Genomic DNA, 19912 nt, shown 5'->3' with positions numbered 1-19912 from the left:
ATAGAATAGAACAGAACAGAACAAGAAATTAGAATAGAATAGAATAGAATAGAATAGAAAAGATGGAATAGAATAGAATAGAATAGAGTAGAGTAGAGTAGAGTAGAGTAGAGTAGAGTAGAATAGAATAGAATAGAATAGAATAGAATAGGAGCTGGAAGGGACCTTGGAGGTCTTTTAGTCCAACCCCTTGCTCAGACAGGAAACCCTATACCATATATTATTACTATTGTTCATGTATTATTATTATTAAAAGGGACACGGTGGCTCAGTGCGTTAGGATGCTGAGCTTGCCGATCAGAAGGTCGGCAGTTTGGTGGGTCGAATCCCGAGTGCCGCGTAGCAGAGTGAGCGCCTGTTACGCGTCCCAGCTTCTGCCAACCTAGCAGTTCGAAAGCACGTAAAAAAAAATGCAAGTAGGAAAATAGGGACCACTCCGGTGGGAAGGTAAGAGCGTTCCGTGCGCCTTTGGCGTCTAGTCATGCCGGCCACATGACCACGGAGACGTCCTTGGACAAGCGCCGGCTCTTCGGCTTTGAAACGGAGATGAGCACCGGCCCCTAGAGTCGGAAACGACTAGCACGCATGTGCGGGGGAACGTTTACCTTTACCGTTTATTATTATTATTGTTCATGTATAATGATGATGATGATGGAGGAAAGGACCTTGGAGGCCATCTAGTCCAACCCCCTGCTCAAGCAAGAGACCCAAGACCATTTCAGACTAATGGCTGTCCAGTCTCTTCCTAAAAACCTCCAGTGTTGGAGCATTCATAGCTTCTGGAGGCAGCTCGTTCCACCGATTCATCGATTGACGCTTTCCATCCCGGGGTTTTTCATGTGGTGACCCAAAGCATTTAGCAAAGAGGAAGATAGCCCTGTCCCCTCTTTCCCAAGATTTGGAGCCCCTCCCCCACTCCCACCCGGCTTCCCCGAGGGCTGATCCCGAAGGGGGCCGTGGGACACTTTCCCAGCCTCTGCCCCCCCCTTCATTTCTGGACATCCGAAGTTGCTCTGGAGTGTCGCTCTATATAGCAGTCACTGGGTGATGCTTCGGTCCTGAGCCGGTGATGGGGAGGCAGGGGGGGGGTCTGTTGCGAGTTGGCTCACCTCCCACCTTGGCCCTTACCCCTGGGGCACATCTAGGGAAGGGGGCTCAGGGCCCACCAGAGCTGGGCAGCCTAAAAGAGAGAGGTGGGGGGGAGGCTGGAAGGGAATTGGGGCTCCTGGATTCAGTTGGGCCCGGCAGCTGACCAAGGTTGGGCGTCTACCAGCCACTTCTTTGCGCCCCCCATTTCTTGGGAAACATTTTTTCCCCGGCTTCGTCGGCCACCTCCTCGGCACGCTCGCTTGGCTGCGCCCCGTGGATGTGGGAGTTCGTCTCTGGGAAGGTAAACCCACGGCGAGGAGGAGCCGAGGGGCTTTCGAGGCCCAACGTGGAAGTTCTGGGGAGCCCCCAGCCCCCACCCCGACGGAATTTAGAGGATCCGGTGGAGAGAGACAGAGGGGCATTTGAATGAAGGAACGAACGAACCTTTATTATCAAAGCACATGTGTACAGTGAGATTGGCTGAGCCTCTCTTCGTGCCCCCCCCCGCCCACGACCACAACTCACGAGGACAACAGACCCACCATCTTGTTACACCAGGTAAGCTCATTGCACAACGCACCGGCCCCGCAAGTCGATCATACATAGAGTTGATTTGACTTATTTCCCATTTGCGCTTTGAGGAGAGGGAACTGGGCCAGGGGCTGCGTGGAGAATCCCCCCCAGCTTCCTTGGGCAGGAATGCCATCAAAGGGACTGACCCCCCCATCTCCTGGGGGGGACAATGGGGTGTCACAAGGAAGCTCTGGGATCACCCGGAGACCTGGGTCAGTGCTGGGAGGACTGGGGCTTCGGGGGGGGAGGCAGAGCAGCTCCTGAGGACCGAAGGAAGGGATAGGGGGACGTCAAGGCTGGGGGAAGAATCGGAGGGAGGTCGTGGAAGAGGCGCGGCCCAATGGGGGCTGGACTTGGGAGTATCGTCATAAAAGAACTTGTTCAGGAGACAGACCCCAACTTCCTGCTGCCCCTTTGGCCACTGGACCCCTGACACCTTTTCCGCCGGTTTGCCGAGAAGACCGGAAGCCCGTCGGTGAAGGGAAGTGGAGGAACAATGCCCAACGTGGAAGGAACGCCTTTCCTGGGCCCAGGGTAAAAAGCTTCAGGAGAAACCCTCCATTCTGACCCCCTCGCCGATTAAATTCTACTCAATTCCATGTCCCAATCCTCCGGGATGTCCCCCTTCTACCTTTTGAGTGCGTCCTGGCCCGGACCAAGTTAAGCTGAGGAGAGCCAGCCAGCCCCTGCTCTCCAAAGCCCCCCTTGAAAACACGCGGCCTCTTTCATAAGCAAGGAGGAGATTTAATAAGGTGGTTTCAGGCTGAAGCGGAAAGAGCCTCCCTCCTGAGTCCGCGTTGGCCAACGGAAGGTGTGGGAGCGGACTATAGCATCGGCCTTGCAGCTGTTAGGAAAACATGAACTCACCCCAGAAAAACAGGAACAGGTGAGCAAGAAGCTCAAGGCTGCCTTGTCTTGATGCGCTTTGGTGCCAGCCAGAGTGAACGGGAGATGTTTTCAAGGTTCTGCTACTATAATCGGCACCAATAAAATCTAATATTTGTTGTGTCGGTGGTTTCTCGGCCTGGTCTGCCTTGAAGGATTGACAGATGGGGAAGTCCCAAAGAAAAAGTAGCAACTGTTAGGAAAGCATGAATTCACCCCAGGAAAACAGGAACGGCGGGTGAGCAAGAAGCTCAAGGCTGCCTTGTCTTGATGCGCTTTGGTGCCAGCGGGAACGGACGGGAGACACTTTCAAGATTCTGCTACTATAATCAGCACCAATAAAGTCTAATATTTCTTGTGTCATTGGTTTCTCGGCCTGGTCTGCCTTGAAGGATTGAGAGATGGGGAAGTCCCAAAGAAAATATGTGGCAGCAGTTAATAAAACATGAATTCACCCCAGGAAAACAGGAAGGGGTGAGAAAGAAGCTCGGCTCCATCGTCTTGATGTGCTTTGGTGTCAGCAGGAACAAAGGAGAGACGCTTTCAGGATTCTGCTATTCTCTATATCAGGGGTGTCAAACTCAATTTCATTGAGGGCCGCATCAGCATTGCAGTTGCCCTCAGGGGGCTGGGTGGGTATGGCCCATGAAACCACTTCGCGGGCCGGATCCGGCCCCCGGCCTTGTGTTTGACATGTCTGCTCTATATTGAATCAAGCCGAGCTCTAATATTTCACGTGGTGGTGGTTTCCTGGTCTGCTCTACCTTGAAGGACTAATGGGTGGGAAGCCCCAAACAGAGTGTACTGTTGTGATTCAGGGTCAGCCTGTGGGTTCGGCAGTTGGGTCGGACGACGACTCAGAGGAGGAGGGGGGTGTTGAAGATCTTGCTGATGATAGCCCTCAGGCAGGCCCCTCCCACTTGGTCACCATGGAGACCCAGCTGTGTGAGCCTGACAGTGTGGATGAAGATGACCCACAGCTGGCCCTGTTCAAGGACGCCCGACGCAGGAGGCAGTCAAGTAGGAGCAAGCAGAGGAAGGCTGTGGGGCTTCTCGGAAGGAGGCAAAGAGAGGCCACGCCCTGAACTCTTTATAAAGGGAATGTTTGGGGAGGGCTGGTTTGCTGAAAGCAACCGCTCCGATAGTGTTTCAAAGCTCCTGTATCTTGGTACGTGTTTTGTTTGTTTTTGTAATAAATTTGGCAGACGTATTCCAGCCTCTTGCCGTTTATAAAGGGGTTGCCTTTTCTGCAAGGCCGGTAGCAGGCTGGTACAGAACATGTACTTCCAGAGACATCTGGCTTCAGGATGGTGGAGATATACTGTAGGCTGTGAGGCCAGTTGAGGGCAGGATCTTCCCGGGCCCTTGAAGGAAGTCCTGTCGTCTGAGGGGGTGAAACCGGGATCTCGGGAGAAGGAATCGTCTCAGGGTGACTCCGCCACGAACCTCTGAGTCGGGTTCTTTGGCGGTCTCCCGGCGAGGGCTGGATTAGAACTCAGCGCAGAAGGGGGGAAAAGCAGGGCGGTGGCCTTTGACAGAGCCTCCCCCTTGGAGCAGAGGATCCATTAGAGAAGCTTGCTGGTGTCTGTTAGGCCATAAGACACCAGCCTTCCTTCTTTCGCTCGTACTGCGCTTGGTCATCCTGCATCATGTCCTCCGTGTAACAAGGAGCATCGATGTTCTTCCACACCAGCTCGTCAATCATGGTCATCAGTTGGGCCACCTGAGCGTCCCGTTCTTCTCCTTTGGCCTTGTTGTTGAAGGCCAGGCAGCGGTTCCCACACTGGGCTACCAGTTCCCGAAGCGAGTCCTCTCCCTCGGATATGAATTCCTCCAGAGTCTTGCCTTTCAGGTCATCCTTGTGGGTGAACAAGAGGATCATGTAATTCCTGGCCTTCCAGCTGAAGATCTCATCGATTAGCCGAGCCACGTCCTCCTCCTCCTCCTGGGAGGAAGGGCCAGGACGAATCACCCGCAGAATAACATGGGGACCCGGGGAGCAAAAGCTCACACACTGCCTCACTTCGTCAGCATTTAGCCACTCTGGATGCTTAGCGTTTAAAAAGCCCGGCGTGTCGACCACCACAATCTTCCGGCCCTTCCACCGTGTCTCCTTCTTTTGGCAAATCGGCGTTCCTGACGGCCACAACTGAAACTGAAAGACGTTGCCGCCCAGGATTGTGTTTCCCGTCGCACTTTTCCCACCTCTGCTTTTGCCCACCAGGACGATCCTCCGCTCGGGCCCTGCAACCCAGAAGGGGAGGGGAGGGGGGAGAGGAGGAGAAGAAGGGGACCCTCGCCAGCAGCCTACGGCCGTCAAAGCCTGTCCCTCCTCCCAGGACAGCAGCTTTGACCCCAGACCATCCACCCACCCACCCCTCCCTCCAGGGCCCAAGACTTTACCTGGCATGCCCTCGGCCATGTTCGGAAGATTCACTCCAGAGCAAACCTCGAGGTTTCTGGGCGGGGGAAAAAATTGAAATGGAATCAGGCAAAGGAGAGACTGGCCTTAACCACTCTGTCATTCTGTGATTCTGTCAGGGTCTCCCTGCTCAGAACGGGGGGCTGGACTAGATGACCTCCAGAGTCCCTTCCCACTCTGTAAGGGTCTCCTGCTCGAGCAGGGATCTGGACTAGATGACCTCCAAGGTCCCTTCCCACTCTTTTATTCTGTCATTCTGTAAGGGTCCCCTGCTCAGGTAGGAGGTTGGACTAGATGACCTCCAAGGTCCCTTCCAGCTCTATTCTATTCTATTCTATTCTATTCTATTCTATTCTATTCTATTCTATTCTATTCTATTCTATTCATTCTGTTTTGTTTTATTCCATTATTCCTATTCTATTCTGTTCTGTTCTATTATTCTATTTGGTTCTGTTCTGTTCTGTTCTATTCAGTTCTGTTCTGTTCTATTCTATTATTCCTATTCGGCTCTGTTCTATTCGGTTCTGTTTTGTTGTAGTATTCTATTCTGTTCTATTCTATTCTATTCTATTCTATTCTATTCTATTCTATTCTATTCTATTCTATTCTATTCTATTCTATTCTATTCCATTCCATTCCATTCCATTCCATATTTTGTATTCTATTCTATTCTATTGTATTCTGTTCTGTTCTGTTCTGTTCTGTTCTATTCTATTCCATTCCATTCCATTCCATTCCATTCCATATTTTGTATTCTATTCTATTCTATTCTATTCTATTCTATTCTATTCTATTCTATTCTATTCTATTCTATTCTATTCTATTCTATTCTATTCTATTCTATTCATTCTCTATTCGATTCTGTTCTATTTTATTTGGTTCGCTTCTAATAATAATAATAATAATAATAATAATAATAATAATAATAATAATAATAATAATAATAATAATAATAATAATAATAATAATAATAATATATAAAGTTGGAAGGGACCTTGGAGGTCATCTAGTCCAACCCCCTGCTCAGGCAGGAAACCATATACCATTTCAGGCAAATGGCTGTCCAGTCTCTTCTTAAAAACTTCCAGTGTTGGAGCATTCACCACCTCTGGAGGCAGGTTGTTCCACCGGTTAATTGTTCTGACTGTCAGGAAGTTTCTCCTTAGTTCTAGGTTGCTTCTCTCCTTGACTAGTTTCCATCCGTTGCTTCTTGTCCTGCTTTCAGGTGCTTTGGAGAATAGCTTGACTCCCTCTTCTTTGGGGCAGCCCCTGAGATATTGGAACACTGCTATCATGTCCCCCCTCGCCCTTCTCTTCATTAAACTACACATACCCAATTCCAGCAACCGTTCCCTATATGTTTTAGCCTCCAGGCCCCTAATCACCTTTGTTGCTCTTCTCTGTACTCTTTCTAGAGTCTCGACATCTTTTTTACATCGTGGTGACCAAAACTGGATGCAGTATTCCAGGTGTGGCCTTACCAAGGCCCTGTAAAGTGGTATTAGTACTTCACTTGATCTTGATTCTATCCCTCTGTTAATGCAGCCTAGCACTGTGTTGGCTTTTTTGGCACCTGCAGCACACTGCTAGCTCATATTGAAGTGATTGTCTACTAGGACTCCGAGATTCTATTCTATTCTATTCTATTCTATTCTATTCTATTCTATTCTATTCCATTCCATTCCATTCCATTCCATTCCATTCCATTCCATTCCATATTTTGTATTCTATTCTATTCTATTCTATTCTATTCTATTCTATTCTATTCTATTCTATTCTATTCTATTCTATTCATTCTCTATTCGATTCTGTTCTATTTTATTTGGTTCGCTTCTGTTGTAGTATTCTATTCTATTCTATTCTATTCTATTCTATTCTATTCTATTCTATTCTATTCTATTCTATTCTATTCTATTCTATTCTATTCTATTCTATTCCCATTCCATTCCATATTTTCTATTCTATTCTATTCTATTCTATTCTATTCTATTCTATTCTATTCTATTCTATTCTATTCTATTCTATTCTATTCTATTCTGCAGTGATTCAAAGCAGGGCCCTGGCCCCCATCCCTCCTGGAGATTTTTGGAGCTTCACCTTTGTAACCTCTCTAGGGGAAGCCCACCCCCACTCACCCCCCACCCCCACCCCACCCTGCACTTGTGCAAAAGGCAAATTGACTGATGAACTCTGGAGCACAGTTTACAGCAAAGGAAAAGAATCGATAAAGCAAGGAGCAGATTTTCTGCGTAGCCGTCAGGTGAGGCAGGCGAGGCAAAGATTGACAGGCGGGATCTTGACCCGGGCCCTGGGACCCCTCCCTCCCCTGCTGGCCCCAGGCCAATCAGCTCCAGAGAAATTGCAAGGATTAGAATAAGAATAGAATAGAATAGAATAGAATAGAATAGAATAGAATAGAATAGAATAGAATAGAATAGAATAGAATAGAATAGAATAGAATTATAGAATGGAATGGAATGGTATAGAATAGAATAAGAATAGAATAAGAAATAGAATAGAGGAAATAAGAATAGAGTAGAATAAGAATAGAACAGAATAGAACAGAATAGAACAGAATAGAACAGAATAGAATAGAATTATAGAATTATAGAATTATAGAATTATAGAATTATAGAATTATAGAATTATAGAATTATAGAATTATAGAATTATAGAATTATAGAATTATAGAATTATAGAATTATAGAATGGAATGGAATGGAATGGAACAGAACAGAATAGAATAGAATAGAATAGAATAGAATATATGGAATGGAATGGAATGGAATGGAATAGAATAGAATAGAATAGAATAGAATAGAATAGAATAGAATAGAATAGAATAGAATAGAATAGAATATATGGAATGGAATGGAATGGAATGGAATGGAATGGAATAGAATAGAATAGAATAGAATAGAATAGAATAGAATAGAATAGAATAGAATAGAATAGAATAGAATAGAATATATGGAATGGAATGGAATGGAATGGAATGGAATGGAATGGAATGGAATGGAATGGAATAGAATAGAATAGAATAGAATAGAATAGAATAGAATAGAATAGAATAGAATATATGGAATGGAATGGAATGGAATGGAATGGAATGGAATGGAATAGAATAGAATAGAATAGAATAGAATAGAATAGAATAGAATAGAATAGAATAAGAATAGAATAGAATAGGAATGGAATGGAATGGAGTAGAGTAGAGTAGAGTAGAATAAGAAACAAAATAGAAGAAATAAGAATAGAGTAGAATAGGAATAGAATAGAATTAGAATAGAATAGAATAGAATCACAGAGCTGGAAGGGACCTTGGAGGTCATCTAGTCCAACACATTGCTTAAGCAGGAGACTCTTACAGAAAAGTCCCACCCCCACCCCCACCCCAGGGAGGAGATGAAGCTTTGAGGAGCCAGCAAAAAAGTGCAACCGGGCAACAGATGACAGGTGGAGAGACACACGACTTGTGCCTGGCTGAGCCTGGACAAAGTCCCAGGTGCGCCTGCATTTTATGGCCCTGGTTATACCTGGGACCCATCAACGGCTCACCTGAAGATCCCAGCCTTCCGGGAGGGAGGGGGGTATCCTGAGCATTTCTTGGGCTGGTGGGGCTGCTTGGGAGGCAGATTAATAATAATAAGCATCATAATAAAGTTGGAAGGGACCTTGGAGGTCATCTAGTCCAACACACTGCTTAAGCAGGAGACCCTTACAGAAAAGCAGAGTGAATAGAATAGAATAGAATAGAATAGAATAGAATAGAATAGAATAGAATAGAATAGAATAGAATAGAATAGAATAAATAGAATAGAATAGAATAGAATAGAATAGAATAGAATAGAATAGAATAGAATAGAATAGAAAATATGGAATAGAATAGAATAGATATAAATAGAATAGAATAGAATAGAATAGAATAGAATAGAATAGAATAGAATAGAATAGAATAGAATAGAATAGAATAATAATATTAATAGAATAGAATAGAATAGAATAGAATAGAATAGAATAGAATAGAATAGAATAGAATAGAATAGAATAGAATAGAATAGAATAATAATATTAGAATAGAATAGAATAGAATAGAATAGAATAGAATAGAATAGAATAGAATAGAATAGAATATGGAATATTGTCCCTTTCAATTCTTTATTCTACGGTTACATAAGGGTCTCCTGCTGGAGCAGAGGGCTGGACTAGATGACCTCCCCAGGTCCCTTCTTCTGTCATTCCAGAAGAGTCCTCTGCTGGAGCAGGGGGCTGGACTCGGTGACCTCCCCAGGTCCCTTCCCGCTCTTTTTTATTGTACGATTCCGTTCAGGCTCTCCCGCTCTCGGGCCGGGGGTGGGGGGTGGGGGTCGGGGCTGGACTAGACGACCTCCGAGATCCCACTCTGGGGCTCTAAGGCCTAAGCTCGTCCGGTGGCCGGGCAGGGAGGGGGGGATGGGGATGGGTGTCCTCGGCCCTTTTTTTTCCGCACGACCCTCCTCCTGTCTGCCGGGAAGGGGGGGGAAGTCGCTGCCGCCCCCTCCCCGTTTTCTAGCCCCGGGGAGGGGGAGGGGGAGGAGGAGGAGGGGGAGGAGGAGGAGGAGGAGGGGAGGACACGACACCCACCTGCGAGCGTCCTCCGAGGAGCCGCCAGTCGCTTCTGCTCCTCCGCCCAGGTTGTATTTCTCCGGGGGGGGGAGGGCGGGGTGGGCGGGGAAAGCGGGCGGGGCCATCGGGGTGGGCGGAGTCTCCTTGACCTTCCCCCCCCCCGCTCCCCGCATTAGCGAGATTCCTGCAGCCTCCGCTCCCCCCCCCGCCCGGGGCTCCTCTTTGGCCCCCTTCGCCGAGCCTGGGAGGGGAGGGGGAGGCTCCGAGTCGTGGTGGTGGTGGTGGGGGGTCAGCGTTGAATTCCCCCCCTTCCCAGGTCTCCTCCCACTTCACACGCGCCCCCCCTCTCTCCTTAAAAGCCCCCACGCACCCACCCCTAACCCTAACCCCAATTTTGCTTCCCTCTCACTCTCTCCCTTTCCTTCTCCCTCTTGCTCTCTCCCCCCACCACTCTTGCTCTCTCTTTCTCCCTCTTTCGGTCTCTCCCCGTCTTTCTCTCTTTTTTTCTCCCTCTTTCTCTCCCCCTCTCTCCTTTCTCTCCCCCCTCCCCCTCTCTTCCTTTCCTTCTCCCTCTCTCTCCCTCACTCTTTCTCTCTCCCCCCATTCTCTCTTTCTTTTTATCTCTCTCTGTCCCCCCCTCTCTCCCCTCCTCTTCTTTCTTTCTCCCTTTCTATCTCTCCCCGTCTTTCTTTTTTCCTCCCTCTTTCTCTCCCCCTCCCCCTCTCTTCCTTTCCTTCTCCCTCTCTCTCCCTCACTTTCTCTCTCCCCCCACTCTTTGTCTCTCTCTCTTTTTATCTCTCTGTTCCCTCTCTCCCCTCCTCTTTCTTTCTTTCTCCCTCTTTCTATCTCTCCCCGTCTTTCTTTTTTTCTGCCTTTTCTCTCCCCCTCCCTTCCTTTCCTTCTCCCTCTCTCTCCCTCACTCTATCTCTCTCCCCCCACTCTTTCTCTCTCTCTTTATCTCTCTCTGTTCCCCCTCTCCCCTCCTCTTTCTTTCTCTTTCTCTCTTTCTATCTCTCCCCGTCTTTCTTTTTTCTCCCTCTTTCTCTCCCCCTCTCTCCTTTCTCTCCCCCCTCCCCCTCTCTTCCTTTCCTTCTCCCTCTCTCTCCCCCACTCTTTCTCTCTCCCCCACTCTCTCTCCCTTTGTTCCCCCTCTCTCCCCTCCTTTCTTTCTTTCTCCCTCTTTCTATCTCTCCGCGTCTTTCTTTTTTCTCCCTCTTTCTCTCCCCCTCTCTCCTTTCTCTCCCCTCCCCCTCTCTTCCTTTCCTTCTCCCTCTCTCCCCCACTCTTTCTCTCTGTTCCCCCTCTCTCCCCTCCTTTCTTTCTCTTTCTCCCTTTCTATCTCTCCCCTTTCTCTTTTTTTTCTCCCTCTCTTCTTTCTCCCCCCCCCACTCTTTCTCTCTCTGTCTCTCTCTCTCTCTCTCTCTATCTCTCTCTGTTCCCCCTCCCTCCCCTCCTCTTTCTTTTTCTTTCTCCCTCTTTCTCTCTCTCTCTCCCCCTCTCTTTCTCTTTCGCCCCTCGCTCTCCCCCCCCTCTCTCTCTCTCACGCGCACACACACACACGCGCGAACGCGCACACACGCACACAAACACTCCTGCAGCCCAGCGGAGGAAACCTCGCCCCCTTCCGTCCGCCCCACCCGCTACTTGGAGGGCGGGGGGAAAAAAAAAAACGGGCGAAGCCGCAAGTTCGTCCCGTAGAGGTGAGCCACCCGTCTCCTCTAAAGCCCCCCCTCGCAAAGGGCTGCTCCCCACGTGACCCTTCTCCTCCCCCCCCCCCGCCCCTCTCTCTGCAGCAGGGGGGGGGCAATGTGGTGGCTCTGTCGAAGCTGGAGCAGGAGACCCTCCCAGAATCAGGGAGTAACCGAGTTGGAGGGGATCCACCCCACCCCCCCACCGGAGGTCATCTAGACCAGCCTCCCCCCCCCCTGCCCGAGCAGGAGACCCTTAACGGAATCCCGGAGTTGAAAGGGACCCCCCCGGAGGTCTTCCAGTCGGGGGCCCCTTGCTCGAGCCAGGGAGACCCTTGCAGAAAACAGGGAGGAACGGAGTTGGAGGGGACCTCGGAGGTCATCTAGTCCAGCCTCCCCCCCTCCCTAAGCAAAGCGGGTGGGGGGGGGAGAGATCCGGGCGGGGTGCCACGGGATTCGAGGGGGAGCCTCCAAGGCCCAGCATCCTCCTCCCCTCCCTCCCACCCGACCAGCCCTGGACCCCCCCCCCAGCAATCTTCCCCCCCCACACCCAGTCGCCCCGCCAAGGACTCTTTTGCCCCCTCCCGTTCGCCAGCCTGGCCAAATTTCCCCGCGGTCTGTCAAAGGGGAGGAAGGGGACCCCCCCCTGAATCCCAAGTGCAGGAGGGGGGGGCCGGTGAGACGACGACGCCCACCCCCCAGGAAAGGGGTCGCTGCCGCCCCCTTCAGGGTCCCTTCCAGACGGGATTTCCTCCCCGTTTTCTCTCGAGGGGGGGGGGAGGATCCGTCGCTCCTTAACCGAGAAGGCGGCTCCGCTTTCGCTTTCGCTTTCACGCTCGGAAACGGGGGCCGGGGGAGACACCGCCCCCCTCTCAGACCAGGCAAGGGGTCGGACCCGTTTTAGGGTAGGGTGTGGGGGGGGGCTCCCTTCGGAGTTTGCTCGGTGCCCCCGACCCCCCCCCCGAAGGCGCGCGGCTCGCTTTGAAACAGGAACGGGCCCCTTTCCCCCCCCCCGCCGAAGCTTCCCCTGAAGCCCACCGGGAGATGGGAGGGGAGGGGGCGGAGGGACACCCCCCCCGCCCCGCCAGCCCGGCGACCCCTCCCCCCTCGGCAAAGGGACGGAGGCAACGAGCGTCGGATCCGCCGCCCCCCCCCCCGCGGTGGGGGAGGGGAAAGCTTGCTCCGTCCTTTCCTTTCCTGGAAAGAGGGGAGGGGGGCCCGATTGGAGCGCATGTTGGCGGGGTGGGTGGGAGGGGTCCTCTGCTTGGGGCAGGGGGGTCCTGGGAGACCACCACCTCCCGGCGTCCCCCCCAGTATCCTGCAGGCTGCTTTGCAAGTGGGGGGGGCGGCTGCGGTGGGGTCCCCAGATGGGGAAGGCAGGGGGAATTGGGTCTGGGGTCTTTGCGCCAAAGGGAGCCCCCGGCTGAGCGGCTTTGGGGGGGTCTTCCAAAGGGGGGGCTGGCTGTGCCGCTCACTGTTGAGAGCTGGAGGGCAGACCCCCGTACTCCACCCCGCCGAGGGGGTCCACGGAGCCCAACCATGTCCTGGGAGAGAGCCCACCCCCCCACCCCCAATTCAACCAGGAAGAGAGAGGAGAAAACAGCTTTGGGTTCTTCTTTCTCTCCTCCCCTCCCCCCAGCCCACCCCTGCAGGGAATTTGGATTGCTGGCACATCTGGCGATGGAGATCGAGAGAGGTAAACACACACACACACACACACACACCAGGGGAAGGGAAGGGAAGTGGAGGGGAGAAAGAGAAAGGAAGGAAGGAAGGAAGGAGGGAGGGAAGAAAGAAGAAAGAAAGAGAAAGAAAGAAAGAAAGAAAGAAAGAAAGAAAGAAAGAAAGAAAGAAAGAAAGAAAGAAAGAGAAAGAAAGGGAGGAAAGAGAAAGGAAAGAGAAGAAAGAAAGAAAGAAACGTGGGAAGGAGGGAGGAAGGAAAAGAAAGAAAAGAAAAAAGAAAGGTGGGAGGAAAGAAAGAAAGGTGGGAAGGAGGGAGGAAGGAAGAAAGAAAAAGGTGGGAGGGAGGAAAGAAAAAGAAAGAAAAAGGAAAAAAGGGAGGGAGATGGGAAGTGAGAGAGAAAAAGAAAGAAGAAGGAAAGGGAAGGGAAGGAGGGAAGAAGACATGGGAGGGAGAGGGAGGGGAAGAAAGGAGGGAGGGAAGGAGGAAGGAAGGGAAGGAGACAGAGGCGGGGAAGGAAGGAAGGAAGGAAGGAAGGAAGGAAGGAAGGAAGGATCAAGGCTACATGGATGCCAGTCTCTCTAATGTTGTCTTCCATCTTGGGCATCTCTTGATTCCTTTGTGTAATCTTGTCTTTCAAACTCCCAGGGGAGGAACTCCGCCTGATCCTGGTTGGAAAGTCCGGAGGCGGGAAGAGCGCCACGGGCAACACCATCCTCGGCCACAAGGCCTTCGACTCCATCTTGGCTGTAAGGAACACCACCCTGAGGTGTCAAAGGGAGCAGGGAACCTGGCAGGGCAGGAAGGTCTCCGTGGTCGACACGCCCGGCATTTTCGATTCTGAAAACTACAATGAGATTGTGCGACGTGAGATCATATCTTGCGTCAACTTCTCCTGGCCCGGCCCCCACGCCCTGATCTTGGTGACCCAGGTGGGGCGCTTCACCGCGGAAGATGCGACTGCTGCAAAGTGTGTCTGGGATATCTTTGGGGCCGAGTCCGCCAAGCACACCATCGTTCTCTTCACCTGCCTGGAGGATTTGGGAGGGGACCCCCTGCAGGAGTACGTCCAAAAGTCCGACAACCGGAATCTGCGGGGCCTGATCCGGCGGTGCGGGAACCGCTTCTGCGGCTTCAACAACAAGGCCGTGGGAGCCGAGCGGGAGAGGCAGCTCTCGGAGCTGATGGCGATGGTGCAGAGCGTCGTTTTCAAGAACCGGGGGCGATACTACGTCAACCGGCTGTACAGGGAGCCTAGCCTACAGGACGAGCACGTCAGGATCTTCATCAAGCAGAACCAAAAGTGGTGCGGAAGGCTCATCAACCTGCTCCTCCTCCCATTCCGGTTGGCCTGTTGGGTATGGAGAAAGGTGTATTCCATCCTGAGAAGAGCGTGTTCTGTCGTGCGAAAGGCATTTGTCACAGTGCGTCGCTGGTTTTTTCCCGCACGTCTTTGAAGAACGACTTCAGTTCACCGCAAAATCCAGAAACGGTGTGATTCGTAATTCCCTTTTCTTTGTTTGAGAAATAAAACAATGGCAGACCTGCAGATCTAGTGTCGTCTCTCCTTCTCCTTTGCCTTTGACTGCTGAAATGGGCCTGGGGGGGGAGGGATCAACCGGGGGTCTTCCTCGCCTTTCCTGTTGACCAGTGAGGGAAGCGGGTCCTCATCTTTGAAGATCCTCCTCCACCTTCTCAAGGAGAGCAGGATCCTGCCCCAGAGCCCCTCAACCCAGCCCCACGTCCTTGCCTTCGCCCCAGTCCAACCCAATTTCACCAGTATGAAAGGGGTGTTTCCCCCTTCAGCTGAGAGCATCCCTGGTGGGTGAAGTCTGTTCTGCACACACGAAGGGAAATCAGCGCGTTTGTCATCCTTCCCCTTTAGTCCAATTAGCAAAAAAAGACTCCCGGTTCTTTCCCTCCCCCCCAAGGGTATACTTTACTGAAAACAAAGGAGTTACAGATGAGAGCAGGGGTCCCCAACCACCCAATCTGCAGATTGGTACCAGGCTGCGGCATGCCAGAAACCGTTCCGTGGAAACAAGCAGAGTCCCATCCGCGGGACGCAGGCAACACGTGAAACCATACTCCTGGTAAAACCTCTCACCAAGAAACCAGATACCCGGTTCCCTAAAGTTTGGAGGGGTTTTTTTTTGCTGGATCAGAGCAGGCAGACTCTGTTGGTTTGGCGCCACGACGATGCAATGAACTTTCCCTTTTCCCCTGGTCAACCCCTCCCCCCTGTGTTATCAGTCCATGTCCAATTAAAAGTCCTCAAGCTGTTTTGGAAACCGACCCTGTGTGTCAGGACCCACCCCAAACCACATCTTAGGAAGACAAAATTCTTGGAGTCAAGTCTATTCCAAAAAGAATCTTTACTATGACATGCTTGGTTGTAGGAAATGAGACAGGACTTAATATTATTCCACGAAGTAAACCCTTATAAAGAGTTCCCGGTTTAACCCCCCCTTAACCCCATTTGGTCAGTCCCCCATCCTTTCTCTCGTATCATCCCTCTCGTGGGAAAAAGGAACTTAGGACCCTTCATGTTTATTGCTCTCTTCCGTGACACAAGCCAGATGCTAGCCCCCCCCCTTTTGTTTCCCCAGTTCAAAAGGCTTCTCCTTTCCTTTGAAATGCCTAATACCGGTTCAATACACATCCATTCTCTTCTCTTCGGGAGATGGCAGAATCCATGGAATAATGTTTTAAACATACATTTATGAATATGATATAAATGGATTCTGACACTGTGTTTGTGTCGATCAGGTCTGCCATCTATCGCTGGAGGATGGGGCAATCCATACCTGCATGTGTACGTCGGGAAATTGGGAGGTGGGGAATGAATGACGATCGGACACTGATGGACTGACCAAGGTCAGGGGGGGCAGAGCAGGGAAAGGGGGGCGGGAAAGGCAAACTTTGCGCGGGAATACTCAGATCCAGCTTTGCTTACACTGTAACTGCTGGATTTTTGGAAGAGAAGCTTTCGCTTCAAGGAATGGAGTCGGTCTTTCTTTCCGAAAGGTCTAAATTGGGCTGAGCCTGACACATTTTGAGCTTGGCATATATTCTCTCACGGATTTCCATCACTTAAGCCAGGGGTACCCAACCTTCCTGGGTTGGCGGCCCGTTGGGAGAGGGAGGGGCAGGTGCCTTATGCGCGCATGCGCAAACATGAATATGGCTACACGTGTGCGTGCGTGCATGTGCACACAGGCCGTGAGCGTGCACGCCATGCCAGTCTCAGTGACGCTGGTTATCTGTGTGAGGCTTGTGATGATGGCAATGCCAGGCTCGCGGTGATACGACTACTGGCGCAAAGATCGTACCGGCACCAATCCTGGGTGAGGCTCACGCCACGGCCTGCACGATAGTAGCAGCAACAGTGGAACGAGAGGGGTGAGCACACGCACACGGGCGCGTGCACTGCCCAGCTACTCACGTGGCCTGGTGGCCAAGAGGCCATGGCCCGGTAATGGGCTGCAGCCCACAGGTTGGGGACCACTGTACTAGTCCAACCCTGTACTTGAGCAGGAGACACTTACAGAATTACAGAATGCAGAGTTGGAAGGGACCTTGGAGGTCTTCTAGCCCAGCCCTCTGTTCAAGCAGGAGACCCTTACATAATGACAGATTTTGAAGTGACCGTGGAGGTCTTCTAGTCTAGCCCCCTGCTCCAGCAGGAGAACGTATACTGTCTCAGAGAGGTGATGGTCCAGTCTCTTCTGAAAAGTCTCCAGTGATGGAACACCCACGATTTCTGACAGAAAGAATAGAACAGAACAGAACAGAACAGAATAGAATAGAAGCTGGAAGGGATCTTGGAGGTCTTCTAGTCCAACCCCCTGCTCAAGCAGGAGAACCTTCCTGACAGTGAGGACAATCAACCAGTGATGCGTCTGACTGGGAAAGGTCCAACAAATTTAGGGCCTAATTTCTTAGACGGTTGTAAAGACAGCAAATACTTTGTGGAGAGGTATACCCAGAATGGGCAGGGACGCGGTGGCTCAGTGGGTTAGGACGCTGAGCTTGTCGATCAGAAGGTCGGCAGTTTGGCGGGTCGAATCCCAAGTGCCGCGTAACAGAGTGAGCGCCTGTTACTCATCCCAGCTTCTGCCAACCTAGCAGTTCGAAAGCACGTAAAAATGCAAGTAGAAATATAGGGACTGCTACAGTGGGAAGGTAACAGCGTTCTGTGTGCCTTTGGCATCTAGTCACGCCGGCCACATGACCACGGAGACATCCTCGGATAAGCGCTGGCTCTTCGGCTTTGAAACGGAGATGAGCACCGGCCCCTAGAGTCGGAAACGGCTAGCACGCACATGCGGGGGAAACTTTACCTTTACCTTTCTACCCAGAATCCAATTTTATATGGTTTTTGATCCACCCTCCATCAGCTTGAGTCAGGTAGGCTTCTCTGGCTTCATCCAGAGCTTTCCTGGCCACCGGCCAGGTATTTCGTAACCGTTTAATCCACACCTGCAAGGAGGGGGTTTCCGGCTCCTTGGTAGAAAGTTCAGGCATGGCCACAAATGTTCGATCATTAGCTACTTGAAATGGAGTGAAACCTGTATCAGAGTGCACAGCATTATTATTTAATTTAATTTAATTTAATAATTTGATTTCTATACCGCCCTTCTCCCGAAGGACTCAGGGCGGTGAACAGGGCAATACACAATAAAAATATTATACAAAAATTAAAAAGCCATTAAACATTATGCCCTTAAAATTAATACATATTACAATTAAAACTATTTATAAAAACCCAACCCCATCCCGTCAGACCAGGCCAGCTTGTTCGAAAAAGAAAGTTTTGAGATCGCGCCGGAAGGAGCGAAGGTCGGGGGCCGTCCGGAGCTCAACCGGTAAGCTGTTCCAAAGGTCTGGCGCGCCCACAGAGAACGCTCTCCCCCTGGGGGTCACCAATCGGCATTCTTTGATCGGCGGCACCCTGAGGAGGCCCTCTCTGTGGGAGCGCACTGGACGGAGGGAAGTTGACGCCGGCCGCAGGTGTTGCCGTAGGTAATCCGGACCCATGCCATGAAGGGCTTTGTAAGTCATCACTAACACCTTGAACCTCACCCGGAGAGCAACCGGTAGCCAATGCAGCTCGCGGAGCAAAGGTGTAACATGGGAGTATCGGGAAACTCCCAAGACAACTCACGCGGCTGCATTCTGTACCAGCTGGAGTCTCCGGGTGGACCTCAAGGGCAGCCCCATGTAGAGAGCATTACAGTAGTCTAGACGAGAGGTCACGAGCGCATGAGTGACTGTGCGCAAGGCATCCCGGTCTAGATAGGGCCGCAACTGGCGCACCAGGCGAACCTGGGCAAAGGCCCCCCTAGTCACAGCTCCAATATGCTCTTCCAAAGAGAGCTGTGAATCTAGAAGGACCCCCAAGTTGCGGGCCCTATCTACGGGGGGTAATAGCTCACCCCCCATGGCCAATGATGGGATAATCGGAATTTCCCGGGATGCCGGCACGAACAGCCACTCAGTCTTGTCAGGGTTGAGTCGAAGCCTGTTCCTCCCCATCCAGACCCGGACCGCCTCCAGGCAACGGGACATCACGTCGAGGGCATCGCTGGGGTGGTTTGGGGTAGAAATAAAAAGCTACCTCAGCAAACGGTAACAGGTCAGACCAATTGTCCTGCTGATCATTAATAAAACATCTGAGGTATTGTTCCAGAGCTGAGTTCAGTCTCTCTGTCCCCCCATTCGTTTGAGGATGATGTGAAGATAATAATAATAATAATAATAATAATAATAATAATAATAATAATAATAATAATAATAATAATAATAATAATAATAATAATAATAATAATTAATAAAGTTGGAAGGGACCTTGGAGGTCATCTAGTCCAACCCCCTGCTCAGGCAGGAAACCTTATACCATTTCAGGCAAATGGCTGTCCAGTCTCTTCTTAAAAACCTCCAGTGTTGGAGCATTCACCACCTCTGGAGGCAGGTTGTTCCACTGGTTAATTGTTCTAACTGTCAGGAAGTTTCTCCTTAGTTCTAGGTTGCTTCTCTCCTTGACTAGTTTCCATCCGTTGCTTCTTGTCCTGCTTTCAGGTGCTTTGGAGAATAGCTTGACTCCCTCTTCTTTGTGGTAGCCCCTGATGATAACCCTTGACTAGAGGCCATCAGGTCCAGAAAAGCTTTCTAGAATTTAGAGGTGAATTGGACCCCTCTGTTCTGAAATTATATGTTCTGGGGCCCCATGAAAGCGATATACGTTTTGCACAAAGAGTTTAGCTAAAAGTCTTTGAAGTTGGAACCTTGGGGCATGGAATGAAATGAACCTGTCCGGAGAACAAATCTGTTACAACCCAAATTACAGTGTTTCCAGCACTTTCAGGCAGTTCCACAATAAAATCCATAGAGGTCTCTCTCCAGGATGCTGACGAACTTGCTACCAGTTGATGCAGTCTTGGGGATTTTCCTTGCCACCGTTTAGCCGCTGCACATGTGGGGCAGCTGGCTACATAAGTTTTCTATGTTCTTTTTTTCAATGCAGGCCACCAAAACTGCCTTTTAATGAGATGTAAGGTTTTTACAAATCCAAAATGTCCCGCGGTTTTCAAGTCATGCCCTGCTTGCATTACTTTAAGCCTTAAGGCTGCTGGGACATAAAAGTTTTTCTCCAATCCAGGCTAGTCCATCTTTTTGTTCTGTACCAGCCTGCTACTGGCCCTGCAGAAAAAGCAGGGACAACCCCTTTTACAAGAAGGCAAGAGACTGGAATTACGCCTGCCAAATTTATTGCTACAAAAACAAATAGAACAAGACACGGACCAAGAAACAGGAGCTTTTCAAGCGGTTGCCTTCAGCAAACCAGCCCTCCCACACATTCCCCTTTTAAACAGTTCAAGGCATGGCTTCTCTCTGCCTCCTTCCGAGGTGCCCCATTGCCTTCCTCTGTTTACTCCTGATTGACTGCCTCCTGCGTCGGGCGTCCTT

The 19912-nt window shown here is 50.5% G+C and overlaps 2 protein-coding genes and 1 long non-coding RNA gene across 5 annotated transcripts in view; 1 reads left to right on the top strand and 2 right to left on the bottom strand.

Annotated features, from left to right (window-relative positions):
* LOC308678093 overlaps positions 1 to 19912 on the bottom strand; it is a 305537-nt gene that overhangs the window by 242997 nt on the left and 42628 nt on the right. The gene's annotated exons all lie outside the window — the stretch shown is intronic.
* LOC308678086 (GTPase IMAP family member 9-like) lies at positions 3946 to 9672 on the bottom strand. Its single transcript, XM_081344940.1, has 3 exons — positions 9593 to 9672; positions 4951 to 5006; positions 3946 to 4791 (listed from the first exon to the last, which is right to left on the bottom strand). The coding sequence occupies exons 2-3, from the start codon at positions 4967 to 4969 to the stop codon at positions 4136 to 4138; spliced, it is 675 nt and encodes a 224-aa protein (XP_081201066.1). The 5' UTR covers positions 4970 to 5006; positions 9593 to 9672; the 3' UTR covers positions 3946 to 4135.
* On the top strand, positions 11096 to 14492 carry LOC308676939 (GTPase IMAP family member 3-like). Of its 3 annotated transcripts, none has more exons than XM_081343012.1 (3): positions 11096 to 11274; positions 12902 to 12958; positions 13592 to 14492. In XM_081343012.1, exons 2-3 carry the CDS (start codon positions 12943 to 12945, stop codon positions 14398 to 14400), a joined length of 825 nt encoding a protein of 274 aa, XP_081199138.1. In that variant the 5' UTR covers positions 11096 to 11274; positions 12902 to 12942; the 3' UTR covers positions 14401 to 14492. The 3 variants fall into 3 exon arrangements, with proteins under 3 accessions (XP_081199138.1, XP_081199139.1, XP_081199137.1); XM_081343013.1 differs by lacking the exon at positions 11096 to 11274 and adding an exon at positions 12150 to 12167; XM_081343011.1 differs by lacking the exon at positions 11096 to 11274 and having other exon boundaries at positions 12614 to 12958.

The sequence above is a fragment of the Vipera berus genome (genome assembly GCF_964194415.1).
Source record: "Vipera berus genome assembly, chromosome: Z".
NCBI lineage: Eukaryota > Metazoa > Chordata > Lepidosauria > Squamata > Viperidae > Vipera > Vipera berus.
This window is presented reverse-complemented; position numbering and strand designations above follow the sequence as displayed.